The sequence below is a fragment of the Arvicanthis niloticus genome, chromosome 14 (genome assembly GCF_011762505.2).
Source record: "Arvicanthis niloticus isolate mArvNil1 chromosome 14, mArvNil1.pat.X, whole genome shotgun sequence".
NCBI classification, from domain to species: Eukaryota; Metazoa; Chordata; class Mammalia; order Rodentia; family Muridae; genus Arvicanthis; species Arvicanthis niloticus.
In genome coordinates, this window is record NC_047671.1 from 54,420,472 (window position 1) to 54,440,862 (window position 20,391).

At 42.6% G+C, this 20,391-nt stretch overlaps 1 protein-coding gene across 2 annotated transcripts in view; it reads right to left on the bottom strand.

Annotated features, from left to right (window-relative positions):
- Camk4 (calcium/calmodulin dependent protein kinase IV) overlaps positions 1-18,895 on the bottom strand; it is a 224,025-nt gene extending 205,130 nt beyond the window's left edge. Inside the window, exons 1-2 of one of the 2 annotated variants that reach the window (XM_034518596.2) lie at positions 18,697-18,895; positions 17,809-18,017 (exon numbers count right to left, since the gene is read on the bottom strand). In XM_034518596.2, coding sequence (XP_034374487.1) covers positions 17,809-17,957 — 149 coding nt within the window. In that variant the 5' untranslated portion in view covers positions 17,958-18,017; positions 18,697-18,895. Of the gene's footprint in view, positions 1-17,808; positions 18,018-18,462; positions 18,538-18,696 lie in introns of those variants that run through there. The other variant, XM_076912860.1, reaches the window with a different exon arrangement.
- Positions 18,896-20,391: the final 1,496 nt, after the last annotated feature.

Genomic DNA, 20,391 nt, shown 5'->3' on the forward strand with positions numbered 1-20,391 from the left:
TCTCTTGTTCCACTTCTTATGAGGGCCTATTCTCAATACTACACAACATGAATTATCTGTCACAGGCACAGATCTGGGTGTACAAACCCTGAGGGCTAGGACTTAACATGTGTGGGGAAATAAAAAATCCATTCTGCAACATGGGAAGACACATAATGAAAGGAACTTGGACTCTGGTGGAGTGAAGAAGATGGAAAGGAATCAGAGGGGGGCAGTGAGGTACCAATGGGATTAGGTGTAGCTGGATTGAATAAACAAGAAGCATGCCTAGGCAAGTGTGGCCTACTTCCGTGCCTTGGGATCCTATCCATCCTGCCCACAATTTCCTTCACCAGCTTCTAGCTGTCAAAATAAAAGTGGGAACACCTGAGTTTTCCAAAATAATTTTAAACTGTATAAAAATCATGAAGATAGAGCTAATAATTCTATTTGAACATAAAGTCAAGGAATGACTTAATTCTTTGAATTAAAAAAAAAAAAGCACCAACTCAACGGCTTTTAAACAATATCCCCAAATCACTGTAGACACAGAATAGACTGTCTATGTTCTTTTCTTGTTCATGGCCCTCTCACAGGCTGGGCTTCCTCCTACTGTGTGACTGGAAGATGTGTCACAAGAACATGTGTTGTAGGGGATTGCTAGCTGGTAATAGTCATAAACCAGTGTAAGCCAACCTTTTTTAAGAATCCACTTTAAATACAAACCTAAGAGGGACAGAGAATGCAGGGAAATGTACCTTCTTGCTAAACTCACCCTGGAAATCCACCATTGCAGGTGTTTGTATAGTTCACTAAAAAGCACAAAAATGGGCAAACGTAACAATAAGTACCTGTTGTTTTCAAAGGATGAGACAGTCAAAATGCACAAAATTAGAATAAAACTACTTGAGATGCCCCAACCTATTTGTAAGACTTTGGAGCTTCCAGATTCACTTACTGTAAACAGAGTCACTGTTTCCCAACCCAAGAAAACAAGCAAGGTCACCATATAGAACACCACAGTTACCTGACATTTCAAAGATGGGGCCCTGCAGGACACAGTAGGCCAAGCTGCTCTGCCTCCCAACACAAGTATTCTATATAGCAAAGATCACCCATAGAAGGCCATGGTTAGCTTGACATTTCAAAGAGGGGGTCCTGTACAATAGGGTTGGCTCATATGATCAGAGTCCCTTTGGTTCAAGGGGATTTACCTGTGGAAATCCTATAGGTGAATGTGGTTCACGAGTCTCTAAATCTTTAACAAGTATTTTCTATGTGATGTGTACTGTACCAGGTGCTAGACACAGAGCAAGGAGTTGAAGAAATAGGGTACAGGCTAGACCCTTCAGGCTAGACGCTTAGCAGCCTACATTTCTGAGAGGGAGATGGGCAAATGAGTGTTGAAAGGGCATCTGGGAGAAGCTTGGAGAAAGGAAACTACAATCAGAATATATTGTATGAAAAATGTTTTATATATAAACATATGTATATATGTTTATATATAAAATTCATGTGTGTGTGTGTGTGTGTGTGTGTGTGTGTGTGTGTGTGTGTGAATTTTGCTATGTGCTGGACTAGCAAGAGGCTGCTACAAGGACATTCTTCTAAAAGAAAAGAGATTCAAATCCTGGTCTTTTTCTTGAAATTCTCTCATTCTTCTAACATGTGTATTTCATATGATAATATGATACTCCAGAAACATCCCCTAAGTGCTTAAATGGAGCAGGAATTGATCTGAAGGACAGACTTGGTAGTGTGAATGACAGATATGTAAACTGTGGAGGTTCTCTGCCCAGGGAGCAGACACTTTGGTGACAAGACAACAGGGCATTTACTGTAAACCATCCCCCCCCCAAGCATTACATGCAAGAGCATAGAAAATCGTGACAGCGCAGAAGTGGGAGAAGCTTTGGCAACCGCTGTGGAGGACCAGTCAGGAGAAGTACATGTCAGGCCCAGTTTTATGCACATACCACACATACAAAACTCATGACAGAGCCATTCAGTGGAAGTTTAAATGAACTGCTTCACAGTTCTGAACCTCAAGCTCCTCATTTGTAAGATGGCGCCTGTGGCAAACATTCTGTAGTTATATCAGGAGTGTATGAAAGACAGGAGGATTATGTAAAGGTTTTCATGGCGGAGATGAGGAAGGGAAGTGGTGGTAAAGGCAGCTGGCAGGCAAGCTGAAATCCAATCACTGAAAAAACTAAAGACTGGACCCAGTAAAATACAGATCCTGCCCACACTCACTTTGGAAACATTATTCCATATTTCTTATCTACCACCCATCTAGGGAATGATACTTAGTCCTCAGAGTTCTGTGTTTTGCACATACAACCTGAGTTAACCATTGGAGCATCTCTGAAGGCCCTACCACCCTCCTTTCACAAGGTGACACTAAGGAACAGTTTTATGTCCACAGAAGCATAACCATCAGGTCAGGTAGTGATTTTATCCTTCCTGTCGCCATCTTTGTTCCTATAAGCAGTCTGTCTCCACCTCACCTACTCAACAGTCAGATCCTCTCTTCACTGCACTGTAGGAGCCATCCTGAGTAGCTGCTTGTGCAAACATCTGCTTTGAGGATCACTTCCTTCACTTCCGCCAGCCTGAGATGAGAACCACACTCCCTCCAGCCAAACCCGCCCGCCACTCCACCACTCCCTGCATCTGTGTTTTACAGAATAGTATTGGTTTTCTGGAAATGGCCTGATGGGCTCCTCAGAGTCCACCTCCCTCACATGGCATACATTCAAAGGTAAAGCTCTCTTTGGTGTTTTCAGTCCACCTATGGCTCCAAGTTGCACTCAGGTAAGCTCATGATTTTATCTCATTAAATATCACATTAAAGAGAAAAGACAAGAGGGTCCAGAACTCCCCGAGAGCCACTAAAACTGTTTCCTCTATAAAAGAAATCTCTAGAGATATGCTATGTATGACCAAACACTCCAGACCAGACTGATTTATTGTATTGTATGATTTGAATTTTGTAATAGCCTATTTTCTTGGCCATTTTCCTGACAGCGCTTTGGAAAGAATACATTAGTCACTAGAACGAGTGAGTAGAAATATACTTATATCCTCATCAAGAATAAACTTGAAGTAGGAACTCAGGGAGCAGTCTGGGAGGAGTTGAGAGAGAAATAAGGTAGAAATAATCAAAACACGTTGTTTATGAAATCAGCCAAGAATAAATAAAAAGAAGATATTTAAACAGTTAACTTGAACAAAATGTCATAATTATAAAGAATGGCTGTGTATATCTGTTAAAGTCCCAAATACCACAGATTGACTCAGTGACAACTGTCCTTTTGATACCATACAACAGGTAAGGTGGACCAAGCTAACAATGTCAAGATTCTGATCAAATGTCTCTGTTGAACAATACAGAGGACTTAACATAAGGAGAAATCACTACAATGCCATCTGCCTGAGAGGCGACAACACATGTGTCAACATGACTCTAAGTTTGCTGTCTCCTTCCCTCTGTGCTCTGGTTTTCAACAGTCAAACATGTCTGTGGTCATGACAGAAGCCGGTCTGCTCTATTCCTTTTTATTTCTCAGAGAACCACTTCTATATCTGCTGAAGTTTTCAGCCAGAAAGCCTTGAGGTGAGCGTAACAGACTGCGGGGATGACAGCGCTTCCCATTCACAGCATTAAGCTCTACACCCTGAGGCTAATGCCTGTAATTCTCTAAGCTCTGCTCTTGGGAACATACTGCTGAAGCCTTGTGAGAGCAAAACTTTTCATGAATCAAGTTGCCTAATCAACATTGAGGCTCTTGCAAACAAACAAAAGAACTTCTTTCTCCTAGGATTTCCCCCTCCAAGTCTGACTGCCATCCTTATTGAATTATGTTAACTCACCATCTGATGCATAAACTGTATTCCTACACTCCCTTTTTTGTTTTCTTCTCTGGAACTTTTAATTACAATGGCAGTAAGTTCTTATCAAATCCCTTCATCAGATAAAAAATGCAGAACAAGCACTCACAGGCACCCACTTCCTCTTTCTGTACAAAAACACACCTTGCAAAATATTATTTACTTTTGTTCATGTTTTGGTCTGTTGATCTACTTTAAACCCACTCTCCTAAAGTGCAGTGTTTTTTTTTTAAATGCAAATTAAAAAATATTCACTATCCACTTACAACAGTAATTTATCTGTAATTCATTTTTCCAATAAAATATTTTGGGACATAGGTTCCCAAATTACAATATATTTTCTACCTACAATTGTCATATATGCACAACTCAAATTTAATTTGCTTTTCAAAATATCTAAATGTTAAAAACAAAAGCAAAACTTAGAAAAAAGAAGCAAATACACCCACTAATATTTTATTACAATAGCTTATTTTTATCACACATCCTAACACATGCATATTCCAATTTAGAGACCTCTGCTTTACTTAATGTTATCGTATTTGATACAACTAAATAAGACCAAGTCTATTGAAAATAAGTTAATTGATTCTATTTTTTACAAAAGATTACTTATTCAGGGCCTGTGGAGATACCTCAGTTGGTGAAGTATCTGTCTGACAAGCATGAGAACCCCAGTTTGAATCTCCTGCATTTAAATGGAAAAGCCAGGTGTAGTCAACCAAGTTTGTAATTCCACCTCTGGGGAAGTGAGGACAGTCTGATTCCTTGAGCTTGCTGGCCACCAAATCTAGCTAACTGGTGAGTTCTAAGGTCAGTGATAGACCTTTAAAAGACAGGGTACAGAATAATGAAGGAAGATACCTAGTATGTACACATGCACACATGTGAAGGTTCACACATGCATGCACGCACATACACTTTTTTTAAAAGATTAGTTATTTAAATAGGGTCCCAATTGAAAGATCTTAAATAAGCCCTCCTGAGATGTACCCATTGTATAGAGAATTGTTTAATCCCTAATTAGTAGACTTTGTAAACAGAAACAGTTAAGATATATATTAAGAAACAGTTAAGGTGGTGGTTGGGGAGAGGGCTCAGTAGGTAAGAGCAATGGCTGCTCCTAACTGGAGGACCTGTATTCAATTCCCCAGCACCCACGTGGCTCACGCCCATCTATAACTCCAGTTCCATAGCATCCCATGCTCTCTTCTGGCCTCCACAGGCATCAGATACATAGTTGATACATATACATACATGCTGACAAAAACTTACATACATAAGATAATTTTTTAATTAAAAAATGTTAGAGTATTTTATCAATTGTTTGTTTAGCATTTTATTAATTATCACATCAAACATGACAGAAGAGAATGAGCTTCATACTTACTTGCTTATTTCCTACAAAACAAACTCTTCTTTTCTTAGTTAGTTAGTTAGTTAGTTAGTTAGTTAGCTAGCTCTTTAGGTCAGGGTTTCCCTACATAGATAGCTCTGGCTGTAGTGGAACTTGCTCTGTAGACCAGGCAGTAAGGTAGCTTTGGTGTCGAAATCAAATAGAAGAACTGGGACAGACAAAAATGGTTGGGTGCCTCTATCCCCGCCTTGGCAAGATTAGAATCGCCATAGCCCTTCTATACTTGGAGAAGGGAGGAGATGTCAAGGGCAGCCCTGCTTATATACTGAAGGCCTAAAATCAGCCATAAGCCTAAAATCAGCAATAGGCCTGACTTACATGCCTGCTAACACAAAGTCTTGGGTCTCTATGGAAAAAACACTGAAACAGAGGGCTATAAATTATTGTAAACAGGCAGCTTTTGTTGAAATCTACCAGCCTGAGTAGTCATAGACATGGTAAATAGGCAGCCTTTGGCAGATAGTACCAAATTAGATAAGGACAAGTGAATCATAGGCAGAGTCATAGTGACCTGACCCCTGAACCTTCACCCAGCTGATACTCTGTTCTAAAATATATCTGTACTCCCCTTGAACACCTATGCTCCTGTGTCATCCCCTTTCCCACATCTTGTATTTTTGTGTTTATAACCCCCAGGTTAAAAAGTAAAAATTATGATTTGATAAAACACACACACACACATTGTTCCCTGTTTCAGCTGACTTAGCTCCTGACAATCTATTTTCTTGTTCTCAGAAATACTTTGAATTATAGAACGTTATTGTGGTTTTTGATAGTATGCTGAGTAAAATAATCTTTATTGATCTCATTTTAAACACCAAAGTTTGTAGTGAGTTAAAATGTCCTTTAACATAATTATAGGTCATATTTATTTTCATATTGTAAAATGTTAATCTGTTGAACATTTTCAAAAACTGGATTCCTTTTTGAGAATTTCATATATGAACACTGTATTTACATAATTTTCCCCTTTCTCTCCTTCCTCCCACTTTTCCCAACACCCCATACTTTTGAATACATCTTATTGCTTAATTATTGTTTATATATGTATACATGTATATGTATATATGTTTATACAAATATGATAAATAAAGCGTTTTGAAAAAAAATGGTTGGGTGGTACCAGCTACATAGGTAAGAGCTATACCTCTGTACAGCTCCGTCAGATCAGAAACAGAGCATGTGTGCCTTCAAACGTCTGTTTACACATGGAAAACCAACATTATGTTGGTGGTTGTTGAGGTGGAAGAGAGATTCACCGTGGTCCCTTGAACAGATGAGAGATTGGTGCCATTTTAATACCAAATTCTCATGGAAGGAAAACGGTGGGACTTGGCTAGAGCCTGCCAACAGACTACAGCTGGGGGCTAGCAACTTGTTGACTTCTTGGAGCATGGCCTTTACATTTTGAAATAGTTTTTGTTTTGTTTTGTTTTGTTTTTAATAATAAAGACTAGTTTGTGCTGTGGGCATTGCATGTGATTCATTGCAGTATAAAGCTTCCTTGGAATCAGAGACATGCACACCCCTGTTGTGTGCACCTGCTCAGCAATGCAGAGTTCAGACTTCCAACAGCCAACCTGCACACTGTGTTTCTCTGTCCTGGCTCCTCGTGGTCCAGCTAGTAGATCTCAATCCAATACTGACCCCTTTCGTACCTAGTTATAGACTGTGGACGATCTTTTATCATGTTTGTTTCTTGCTTTGCTTTTAATATTAAACTGTCCTGGTATTATCTGTCTTACACACTCCCATATTTTAGCCTTATCATGGGTTAGTGACAGATTCTGAGATCCATAAACTTTGCCAAGACCCAACTGTTTCGATGGACACCTTTTTCCTCTTTCTCTACAATTTTTCCTTTCAATTGCCAAACACCCTGTTTGGTCTAACACAACTTTCTCTCCCCATGCTTCATCTGGCATTGTGATATGCAGGCTTTGTAATTTTGCAAATAAAATATGCATTGTCTTAGTTAACGCTGTAATAAAACACCATGACCAAACATAGGCTAGGAAGGAAAGAGTTTACTTTATCTTACAACTTATCCTACATACTCCATCACTGAGGGAAGTCAGGGCAAGAACTCAAGGTAGGAACCCTGAAGCAGGAACTGACGAAGAGGCCATGGAAGGGTACTGCTTATTGGCTTGCTCCTCATGGCTTGCTCAGCCTGGCTTTCTTTTTAGGGGGCAGTGGGAGGTTTGAGACAGGGTTTCTCTGTGTAGCCCTGGCTGTCCTGGAACTCACTCTGTAGACCAGGCTGGCCTCGAACTCAGAAATCAACCTGCCTCTGCCTCCCAAGTGCTGGGATTAAAGGCTCAGCCTGCTTTCTTATAGCATTCAAGACCACTTAGCAGGAGGGGCTCTACTACCTCATGGGATGGCCCCACTCTCATCAATTGCTTACAGGCCAATCTATGAAGGAATTTTCTCAATTAAGGTTCCTTCTCAAATTACTCTAGCTTGTGTCATGTTGAGGAGAAAAAGACTAAACAGGATATACCTGTTGAGATTTTTCTACCTTTTGTGGGGTGCACACTTTGTGCCTGGCATGCTCTTTGCTACAGATACACTTGGTAAATTCCTAGAAAAATTCAAGGTTCACTACACTCTCATGAAGACATCCCAGGCGTTCAGTAAGACAGATCACTGTTGGAAAGATCGTTGTGGTACTATACACACCTTTGATCCCAGCACTCAGTAGGCAGGGGCAGATGGATCTCTGAGTTCAAGGCCATCCTAGTCTACAGAGTGAGTCCCAGGGCATATGGTTGTTATATATCCATCTTATATCCATCTTGTATTCGTCTTTCTCTTTCAATTTCTTCCCTAAGATGGCTGCAATATTCTCATATTGATAATTCTTATGGGTAGGAGCAGTAAACAGTACAAGGTAAGGTGTGCCTCAGATCTATGGATCCTTCTATAAAAACAGGGTCTGCACTGTGGAACCACAAAAAGAATTGTCAGCAGAATGTTTAATAAGCCCTGTAGTCGCAATACGTCCAATGTTCAAGGAGAAACAGTAAACCTATAAGTGGTGTTTAATTAAGAGCCTTTGCTTATGGCACATAACTCCTTAATTATTCATTTGTTAAATAAGAACATTAGGAAATATAAAGTCAACACCAAATTCATTTTCGCAAAATCGATACTAAGCTCAAAGTTGTAACTTCATTGACTCTAACTATTGAATGTTTCCAAAAAGTAAAAGCCAATTTTACCTTAGGAGTGGAGTATATAAAATAAAGATGAATTGTTTCTTTCTATTTCAAAAAAAAAAAAAAAAAACCAAAACAGGTCTCAAGCTAAAATTATGTAGCAGAAGCAACAAAGGCCAACATACTAATACCATGCGCCTATACATATGAAAACAATTAGTTGGACCATGTTCCTTCTTCTTAGGCAGGGAGCCTATGAAACCAGTAGCAAAAAGGAAGCTTGGACTTTGTACAAGACAAGAACCAAATGAATGATACATCTAATGTAAATTTCAACATCTCTCTCCAGCACAATTCTAGTATACTTACTAGCATATGTAGCAGGTTATGTAAAAACAAATGTATTTATTTATTCATTTCTTTGGTTTATCTGTTTATATTGAATTAGATTCATTGCTGCTGTCTTATCATCGTAAAGTCTATACATGAAAGCCTTTGACTATGACCGCACACATGGCCAGCAAACATTACCTGGGAAGTCATTGTTCAAAGGTCAGATTTCTAACCAAAGTCATGGTAGGAGGCATAAAGAGGTGGAATTAAACCGTGAACAATGAAAACACACGAGTACCCTTCTCTGTAAAATGGCTTGCTAGTTCAGAACAGTAGCCAGTTCTCGCCGGCCCTCCTCCCAATTTCCAGCCCAGCCTCTTCAAATGGTTCTCCAGCCTGTCCTCAACAGTCCCCTCTCCCTATTCCCCAGTACTAGCAGCTCCTCTGCTCTTCTGCTCAACTCAGCTTCTCCTGGCTCAACTGTCTTTTAACCATATCTTCTCCACCAACTGCCTTCTCTTCTCACCATGCTAGCCCCTGTCCTCCACCCCCACTCTATCTCCCACCAGCCCCTACCCACCCCACCTCAGCTGACTTTTTTATCTCCTATCCTATTCCCAGAAATCCAAGAGGCAACCAAACTGAAGGTCATAGGGTCAAACAGTTCTAACAGCTAAGAATCCCCCCACCCCCGCCAGCAGGGTTGGGGATTGGAGGTGGGGACAGGGTAAAAACAAGGTTGCTCTGTGTAACAGAGCCCTGGCTGTCTTGGACTAGCTTTGTAGACCAGGCTGGCCTCCAACTCACAGAGATCCACCTGCTTCTGCCTCGGCCTCTGCCTCTCTCTCTGCCCCTTTCTGCCCCTTTCTGCCCCTCTCTGCCCCTCTCTGCCCCTCTCTCTGCCCCTCTGCCCCTCTATCTCTCTGTCTCTCTGCCTCTCTGCCTCTCTGCCCCTCTGCCTCTCTCTCTCTGCCCCTCTGCCTCTCTCTCTCTGCCCCTCTCTGCCCCTCTGCCCCTCTGCCCCTCTGCCCCTCTGCCCCTCTGCCCCTCTGCCCCTCTGCCCCTCTGCCCCTCTGCCCCTCTGCCCCTCTGCCCCTCTGCCCCTCTGCCCCTCTGCCCCTCTGCCCCTCTGCCCCTCTGCCCCTCTGCCCCTCTGCCCCTCTGCCCCTCTGCCCCTCTGCCTCCCTTGAGTGCAGGGATTAAAGGCATGCACCACCACACCAGGCCACTTAAGAATTTCTAAAGGATCCTTTAAAGAGCCAGGCGCACAAAATAAATCACAGTACACTTCTTTTAAGTGTTCAGTCATTCTGATTACCTCAGGAAGAAAAACCTCTATCGGTGTTCTATGATTTTACCCCCTACCCCTGTGCTCCCCCCTTAATAATTTCTGCTAATCTCTCTTCTAATGAAGGAAACAATCTGTGAGCCTGTGGTCTTCAGCTAGTGGGCTACAAACACTGCTAACTGCAACTACTTATTAATGCTCTGCTTTTCTTTCAATTTGTTTTTATAATTATGTCTCATAAATGATTTGATTTATTATTTTAATGTGGTGAAAATAAGCATTCTTGCAAGGAAATATTGCAAGCAAAAAACAAAGATTATTTAAACAAAACATTAAGTAAGGTCCAGACAGTGGGCGCTGACAACAGGAGCCTTAATGGTATCACACAGCAAAGGGAGGGACGGTTGGCTGCAACACACGCTCCTTGTCGCTTTTAATTGTCTAGACAACTAAACAAAAGTTGTGCAAAAGACTAGCTTCCAGCTTCTTAGACAGTACTGTCTGCATAGGAAGGAGGCCACAAACAACATGAAGATACGTTTTTGGTTATCACAAGGGAGGAAGATTTCTGCCGGTGGGTAGAGGCTGGAAACACAGCGAAACATCCTCCAAGGTACAGTGTGGCCTTACAGCACAGAATGATCTATCTGACCCAGAAATAGCATCGAGCCCACGGTGAGAGCCCCTTGCTGTGCATTCTTCCTTAGCCATCATTATAAATCATTATAAATCCCTTGCTCATTTGATCTCTGGCCCTGATGACAGAAGGCAATGCTGATCTCTGCCTGTCTCTGTTCTACACCACCTCCAACTACGGGTCCATTTGCAGTCAGAATGAAGACAGTGGGCAGTGCCAAAGGATCTGCATTCTCTGTGCATCAGTTCGATGCCATTAATACCTTGATTCCACCTCCTAATTGAACCATTGGAGCCATAAATCTGCAGATGCCCTAATAACATAAATATTCCAAGACAGCTAAGGTAAACATTAATAGAAACAACAGCAGAAATTTCACTCTTCAGGTTTCCAGCAAAGCTGATCTAGATATGGTTACATGACTTAGTAAAAATGCCATATTTTTCATAATAAATCTAACCTTAGAATTTAAAAAATAAACAAATTTCTTTTTAATACAAAGCTTCTTTGGGAGTTTTTTTTTTTTTTAATCAAAACATGTTTCTCAGTCAGTGAAAATAAAGTTAATAAATAACAAGGAAAAAGAGAAAAAAAGCATAAAAAATTAACAAATAGGGGTTGAAACAATTTATGTGGCTAACACATAATACTTGGTTTTCAAATGCATTACTGCAAACACTAAACCCACAAGTATGTCTGAGGGTAAACCGTTTATAAGAAAATCCTTTGAAGCCGTTTTGTGGTTCCCCTCCTCTCCTCTCCCCTCGCTGCTTCTCATCTGCAGAAAGGGTTAAAGGCAGAGAACACATAGAACACCTGTGTCCGTTTTCCAACCTCCTACAATAACAGTGTTCATATGTTCATAGTGTACTTAAGGGCAGAGATCCTATCACGGCCTTCAACTGACTTACGGCTCTGTACACGGAGTTTATTTCCAAATACTTCAGAGGCTGGAATAGCCCAGAAAGTAGTTCAATGCCCTGAAAGTCATCTTGACTTAACACCTATCTTCCTGTGGTAAGCGATCTTGAAGATGAAACTGAATCCTCTTCACTTCAGAACCACAGAGCATTGCTCACAGAAGCATAGCCTTGCTGCTGGCTACAGGGTAGTACTCACCAGCACTTCTACTGTGGAGAAGGGAAGCTAACCCTGGGTGGGATTGGGGTCCCCATCACGTACATTTTAGAGGAAAGACCAGTTACAATATTTTCCTTTTTCTTTTCCTCAAGGCACTAAATTAAAGCCAGATCATAACCAAAAGGCTATGGCACGTATCTATAACCCCTATACTCAAGAGACCATGCAGGAGGGTCTTGAACACCAGCTTTGACTTGTTTTACAAACATATACCAAGAAGAACCAAGGTTTAAAAAGAAATAACGAATAAAAGAAAAGATATGTGGTGTCTGATCTGCTTCAGTACATCAAGTCAGTCTCTTCTTTAAGTTTGTTAATTCGATTTGTTTATATAACAGAGGCAGGCATGTCTGTCACAGCAAGCTCGGGGAGACTAAAAGGCAACTTTTGGAAGTCAGCTCTCTTCTTCCATCATGAACTTTCCAGGTTTAAGACTCAGACTACCAGGTTTTGCAGCAAGGACCTTTACTTACTGAGCACCTCCTGGGTCCCCTGAGTCATTCTCTTTAAAAAAAAAAAAAAAACCATTTGCTGAGCACCTACTAAGTGCTACACACTGTGCTGGACCATGAACACGTAATAGTGCTAAGGCCAAACTTGTGGATTCTGTCCTGTAAAAACAAGACTGTATTCTTGTATGAAACCTATGAAGCTCAAGCTCTACTCTCTCTCATTAGGAGTCCCACCTCACTCGTGAGTCCACTCTCCACAAAAAGGGTCAACTTCATGGAGAAATTCATGATCACACTCAAAACCCAAATTGAACAGAAAACATGTGATCAGCAAAGAATCGAAAAGGCATCAGGGTAAAGTGTGAGGCAGAGCAGTTGCCAGCAGTATGCAACAGATAAGCTGTGGAACCTAAAAGGCAGTGTGGAACAACACACAAAGGTAGTTATCAGCAGAGAAAGAAGGAAGAAGGAAAAAAAAAAGACAGAATCTGAGTCCTCACTAGCCATGGCATAAATGGAATTATCCTCTTAAAATTTACATGGTGATAAAATCATAAGTGTATACATCGGGCAAGTGACAATGAAACTTTCTAGGGGACAAAGAAAACTAAAGGGAGTGTGGGTTGAGAAAGGAGAGGGAGAAGGATATAGAGGACACGTTCGATGTAAAATACATATGCATATATTTTCATGCTTCATACATCACACGGTGACATGCACAAATGCTGAAACCCATCCTCTGGGGTGGCAGCAGTAACATGATCTTTGGGAAGTTGTTATGTTCAGGATAAAATCCTGAAGATGGGGCTCTCAAGACAAGATGAATGATCATAGGAGAAGAGACATCAAAGAGCTTAGAGAAATTGTTTCTGTTCTATATAGCTCCCTCTCTCTAGCCCTCTTCCTTCCTATCTTCTGAGAAGATAGCAGAAGGTGGCCACGTCTAAAGCCAGGAAGAAAAGCTCTCACTGGGGAAGTCACTGAGCCAGCCAGCCTCTTGGTTTTGATCGCCTATCCTCCAGACCTAGGGAAACAAGTGCTTGTGGTATAGGCCACGCAGGGATCCTGTTGCTGGAATCCAAGCAAACGAGGCTAAGATAGACCAAGAGCACTGGCTGAAGCCCTGCCAGAAGAGACACACTCATGGTTCCATACAGGAAGCACATCTGGGCCGGAGGTAAACTCACTGTTAGGACATAGCTCCTTCACTCTCCAAGTCTTCTCTCTCCACACTTAAGCTTCCCCTGGCAGAGCCACACACATCCCCATCCATTAGTTCAGATTTCTGGGTACCCAGTGGATCTTCTATCTAGAAGGGAAAATCCAATAAGGACTTGGAGGCAAAAGAAGAGGAAGAGGAAAGGGGGAGAAGGAGGAAGAGGAGGAAGAAGAAGAAGAGGAGGAGGAAAAAGAAGGAGGAGGAGGAGGAGGAGGAGGAGGAGGAGGAGGAGGAGGAGGAGGAGGAGGAGGAGGAGGGGAGGAAGATGGGAGGAGGAGGAGGAGAAGAAGGTTTCTCCACAGACCTGTGCCAGATATACACTACTCACACCAGTGTTGCCAAATGGTCTGCAAGACACCGAGTTAAAGGACTATGTCTCATACTTGAGTCTGGTATACCCACATTTATGTCCAAAACCAACATTTTCTATCTGAGCTGCAACTTATTAGTAGGATGTTAGGTTACACGAGTTCAGCAAGTATTTGGAATGAAACAGAATACAATGAAACATCATAAAACATAAAATACCACAATATGTTGTTGACATAAAAGTAAGCTTTTACTTTGGTGAAATTGTTTCTATTCTATACATATGACCATACATCTCATTATTAAAAGCCAATTTGGATCCCAAACAACAATAGATAAAGATAGATAGATAGATAGATAGATAGATAGATGATAGATAGATAGATAGATAGACAGACAGACAGACAGATAGATAATAAGTAACTGAGTTACCACATAAATGCATTTTTTTATAATGAATTTAGTCTGGTGGGGTCCTAAAGGTCACCAACCCAAAGCAACTATAGTAAAATTCCAGAATAATTTAACATATTTTATTTGAAGCAAGTGGTCTAACATTTGGTTGTCTGGATTTGGGTGTTTGGGAACACAGCTAAGTCCATTAGAAACACCCTTTCAATATGGTACAAATCTAACGAAAAGATAGGTCTGAACTGAAATCAGGATGTGGGTTTGGATACATAAGGCCAAGCCGTCACCACAGAGCAGGGCAAGCCAAGGCTCGTCTTTCCATTCACCAAACCACTGGGAGGAACCTGAGCCAAAGGTAAGTTCTCTGCTCCGTTAGAAAGGCTTTCAGCACACCATTCTCTCCAGTCACCGGGCAGAAGACCAAACGCTCTCTAGGCATAGATCCCTGCATACATGGTAGCTAGTTGATATTTTAAGTAGTGTTGTTGGTATATTGCAACTTTTGTAAACTTAACAAGCTCTATAAATATGAAAAATATTTTTAATTATGCTTTTAGAAAAAAATTACTTGCTTGACACTTTTGAGTATCCCATTTGTATGTGTACATGTCCTCCAAAACAAAGTTGTCTCTGCCTTGTGATGGATGGCTGCAAGTAGGTTAGTTCTATCAAAGCCAGCCTTCTATAAGCCCTGTCCGGGCCAGCGCTCTACCTGTGAGTCACGACCCCTTTGGCAAACCTCTGTCTCCAAAAATATTTACATTAGCATTCATAACAGTAGCAAAGGTATAGTTATGAAGTAGCGATGAAAATAATTTTACAGTTGGGGGTTACCACCTCATGAGGAACTGTAATAAAGAGACACAGCATTAGGGAGGTTGAGACGCCTGGACCAGGGGCTTCAGGTCATGAGAGCTTCAGAAACTTCACTTTCCAGAAACAATCTTAGGGTCTACTATCTGTGTGGCCTGGAAACTAATTTTCTTGAATTCAGGAGTCACCCATTTATAACAATTTTAGTAGATGAAACAAGTCTCTAATTCATCTAAAGGGGACTGTCTGCACTGTGACACAGCTCATCTGAAGGGGACTGTCTGCACTGTGACACAGCTCATCTAAAGGGGACTGTCTGCACTGTGACACAGCTCATCTAAAGGGGACTGTCTGCACTGTGACACAGCTCATCTAAAGGGGACTGTCTGCACTGTGACACAGCTCATCTGAAGGGGACTGTCTGCACTGTGGATCAGCTCATCTGAGGGGGATTGTCTGCACTGTGACACCACCTTGCCCCTCACAGCAGGAGACTGCTACTGTCTGAGCATTACTGACAACTGTGCCTGAGGGAACATGTGCTTTAGCTTTAAGTCACCATTGCCCCTTCCCTCACCTGGGTCTGGCCCAAAACAGAAAGAAAAATCTTGAGATCAATCAAAATGAGTTCAAATTGATCACTAGTGCACAAAGCAAATGGACCTTCGTGACTCAGTCAGCGTGTACATAAGTTTTGGTGCTTTCTGGTTCTATGGATTTTTTTTTTAAAGCAATGACAGCTGGAATACCAATTGGTTCATGTTTTAGGTTTATTTCATTGAAAAGCTAACTTAGATTATGAGGTGAAAATATTTCTCCATCTTAACCAAATAGCACAACTTCGTTGCTCACCAATGCCATCATCTACAAAGAGTTCACCCAGTAACACAAGGCCCTGCTGGAGAATGGAGCAGAAGTACAGCTTTCAGCGGTTCTGTTTTTCTTCTTAAAATATTTTAATTTCGTGATTGTAGGGTAACACACACACACACACACACACACACACACACACACACACATATATATATATATATATATATATATATATATATATAATCAGGGTGAGTCATGAATGGCAAACTGTGGGGCCAAATTAAAAACAAGCAAACTTCAAACTTCTTCCCTGTGAGATCTCCTTGCCCATGCATGTGTACACTCTGAAATCCATTTTTTTTTCCTGTAAATTTTCCCATATCGCAAGTATTTGGCATGATGGAGAGGCTTATTTGTGAATTAATAAGTCAAAACCTGTTGGGGCTTCTGGGGCTCGGATATGCTGTGGGACCACCGCTGCCACAGCAGCATCAGGCTGTACTTCCTGCATGTCTTGCAACTTCTAAAGCACCGAGTAACCAGTTTTAAGTACGCGATATCTTTCATCAGAAGTTTGTACCACAAGGCTGCAGCATAAAACACAGGATGAGAGATTCTTGAACCTTTTCAAAGATATGAATTACTCTCTCATTTCAATATGCGGCGACAGCCTCAGATGAACACCCAGAAGCACAACTAAAATTGAGTGTGGACATACACAGTACCCTACGCTCAAATAGAGTGCTTTATGAGTTTAAAATTTAAAATTTATTTTTATGAGAATCTTAAAAACAGTAACAAAAATAAATTTCTTTCAAAAGTTTTACCTTCTTACACACCACTAGTCCTCAAGTAAAGGCAAATCAGAGTGAGCAAATCCTTCCCATTAAGTACAAGCACCCAGAATCCAGGACCATCGTCTTTAGCAACATTAAATTAAAAGCTGTTAGATATACTATCAGCAAAAACAGGATGCAAATTAAATTGAAAAAAAGTTACAACTTGACAAGTTGAAATCGTGTTCAGATTTCCTGTGATGAAAGCTTTGCATTTAAACAATACTGAAAACATGTTTTCTTATGTGTGTGCAGACAACAGAAAAGAAGAAAAACCTAAGCAAATTAAAATAATGTGCAGTGGCTAAAGATCTGGGAACATATAGAATCAATCCCAAGGTAATACTGCTGCTACCCGTTTAGATCTTCAGAGCCGGGAATGAGGGGCTGTCTGCTTCCCAAGGAGATGGCTTTTTGCATACGCGATTTAAATAAACCACTTCAGCACCGGAACGAAGAGCAGCAGACCTCTTCTCAATAATGAGCCCTGCCTGGCCCCCAGGAGCTGCTTTCTCTTTAAAACCTCACTACTTCATTACTCTGCCTTTAACTCTCTAAATGATTCATTCTCGCCTTCTCCTGAGCACACGCTGCAGGGAAGCTAGTATTTAGGTTAAATTTCTAGTGCCACTTGCTTTGGAGAGCTTGATGAGGGGAGGCAGGAGGGATCTAATTTAATAAATCCACCGCGATATAGAAAGGCACACTGCAGCCCCCAATCCAAAACTAACTAGACACACAAGTCCCTCTGACAAACTATAATCTGAGCAAAGCCATTAATTAGGAAAGCAGAGTCCACGTGTGGTAAGAGGTATCACCCAAGTGGCAGCCGGTTCCACGCAGGGAGGGCGGGATAGTCTGGTGGATGCTTGCAGCTGCACCGGCCTAGGCGCTCCGGGGAGAGCCTGGTTGCCTCCGTCTGGAGCTTAGCTCTTGCCCAGACATTGACTAGGCTGGGGAAAGATTAAAGGCAGAAGGGCTAGTCCGACATCCTCACCCTCGGGAGGTGTCTCAGAGAGGGGCAACTAGCGTGCACGTTGCAGGCGTTCCCAGCCCCAGCCCGCGTCTCCACGCTCCGCCTGGTCCAGCACCCCTCGCCTTACCGTCCCAGCTCTGACTCCACCTCGAAGAAATCGCTCAGGGGATCCCGGTTAGAGCCGTCGATCCAGTAATCCGGGACGAGGTTCTCAGTACTGGAGGTGACCGAGGAGCGGGACGAGGAGGGACAGGAGGGCACTGTGACTTTGAGCATCTTCGCCGCGGGACTCCAGAAGCCGCCGCCGCTGCCCAAACTGGAGCCGCCGGCCGCCGCCTGCAACACGGGAGCGAGAGGAGGCGTCCTTCAGCGCGCACACGCCCACCGCCGCGCCGGGCTGTGGCTCGCCTCCGCGCTCGGGAGCGAGGGCGGGCGGAGATGCTGAGACCGTGAGCAGGAGAACCCGGAGCCACCGCCAGCCGGCAGAGACCAAGCTGGGAGCCGCAGAGCTCAGGCGCCCTCCCCCTCTCTCCCGCCGCCCCACCTCCGCGCCTCCCTCCCGCCTGCCCTGCCAGCCCTCTCCCTGTGCTCCTCTCCCTTCCAGGCTGAGGCTGCTGCAGGGCCACCTAAAGCGTTTGCCAATACAGGAGCCTGGGGAAGCCACTAGGATCCGGGCGTGCATCTTCCTCCTCGCCCTCGGCAGGAGCCTGCAGCCTAAAAGGAGACCTCTCAGTCGGAGCTCCGGGAGTGGAAGGCACCAAGTGCGTGGTGAGAAAGAGACCTGGTCATTGTTGGCGCAACTCATGTTTCCCCGGAGCGAAGCTCGAAGCAGGCGAGTCCCTTCCACCTTGCACCAGCTAACCAGTCACCCCTTGTTGGTTCCTATGTCAAAGCTTATATGGATGATAGAGGAGGGTGTCCTGTGGCTGCCAGCTCCTGGCAGTCTGCCTTCTGCTGGAACTCAGTGCACACGGGAGGAGAGGAAAGGGCCTAGGTCCATGCTGACCTGACTCACCTTTGATTGAAGTCTTCAATTTGTCACCGCTGCTGGTGGCCCTGTCGCCTCTGGCTCTGCTGGAGCTCCTAAAAGGGCACACACTTGGCTGTGTCTGGTTCAATTTCAGTATCTGAAGGCCAGCAGCTGAGAGGGCTCAGAGAAAGACTCCAAAGAAGCCAACTAGGCAAACCTGCCTCAAGCAGGACCTGTCACTATTCTTGACAGAGAAGGTTGCTACAGTTAAGCCTTTTCTTCCCATGAGCTGTACCCCATCATAAGCGTTCTAATGTCCACTCATCAACTGCCAAGGCGATTCTAAGTACTGGCTGAATAAGATACCTTTGGGCATTATTTCTTCTAGGATTTCAGCAAAGATAAACAATTAGTCATTACATTGTAAAGCCTCTCTCTCTCTCTCTCTCTCTCTCTCTCTCTCTCTCTCTCTCTCTCTCTGTGTGTGTGTTGTGTGTGTGTGTGTGTGTGTGTGTGTGCTCGTGCGACAGTTACTACATCATAGTATAAAGCATAAAGATAGTTGCTGTATTACATTCAGCTAAATGACTAGACCATGTATTCATTTAACATTACAGAGATTTTAGGGTGTTTTTTCTACCTTTTCTCCAATATGCACTGAACTATTCCCAGCAAATCTCCATTCCTGAAAGCATCAGTTCCAATATTTCCCTCTCATTTGTTGCGATAGTACTTATTATAATACTGGTGAACTCTCCGCCACCAAGATGAAACAATCTGCTTGCCATCGGAAGTGAGAATATACATTTTAATAATAATAATAAAGCTATTCCTTGAAGGTGACGATGGTGAGCAAGTGCTCAAAATACAGTGCTCTACAAGTGCCAAAGGTATGTAAGATTCTCTCAAGTCCTATGTATGATGGATATTTGATGAGAGACGAAAAATACATGGCTTTGCAGTGGATACATTCGCTAATCTTCGCGTTAAAATATCAAGCTCATAAACAAAGCAAAACTCTAATGTTGTCTAAATCCTGCTCTCACAAAGTAAGTTTCCCTTAGCTGGCAGCGCTGGTTGGGAAGAGAGTCATAAAGTAGCTGTCAGGCTATTCGAAATCACAGCTCTTTGAAGCAAGCTCCTCAGAAGCAGCGATGGCTGTCAACGTGTCTGCTGTATATTATTTAACAGCCTGGGTCTACAGCAAGCACACACAATTGGAGAGATGGTAACCCCATCGTTTTCTTGCCATTTTCAAAGACAATGGTTGGGGAAAGAGCCCAGGTGTAGTACAGAGGTGACCATAGAAATTATGCTGACTTTTGGTACAAGATTGGTCATTTGATAAGTATTCACTTCACAAAGGACTTCTAGGAAATGCAACAAATGAAGGTTTAACAAGATACATCATCATCATCCTCATGTTTGTAGTTTCGATACCAATGTTTTCAATTAGCTGCAGTAAACTTGAGTGGAAGTATTAGTTGGAAAATTCCAGAAATGAGCAGCTCCCTGCTCTGTTAGATGGCACAGTGAACTTTGATAGCCTATTCTGGCCTAAACAAGATACAAGTCACTCTTCTGACTGATGCATCCCGCCTGTATATACTACTCTCCTGAGTCTGTTACAAGCCATCACAGAACATTATAGTATGTTGTATGGGAAAGGGAGAGTTTATGCAGAGTGTAGAGCTACCTGTAGTTTCACGCATCCACTGCAAGTCTTGGGATGTATGTCTT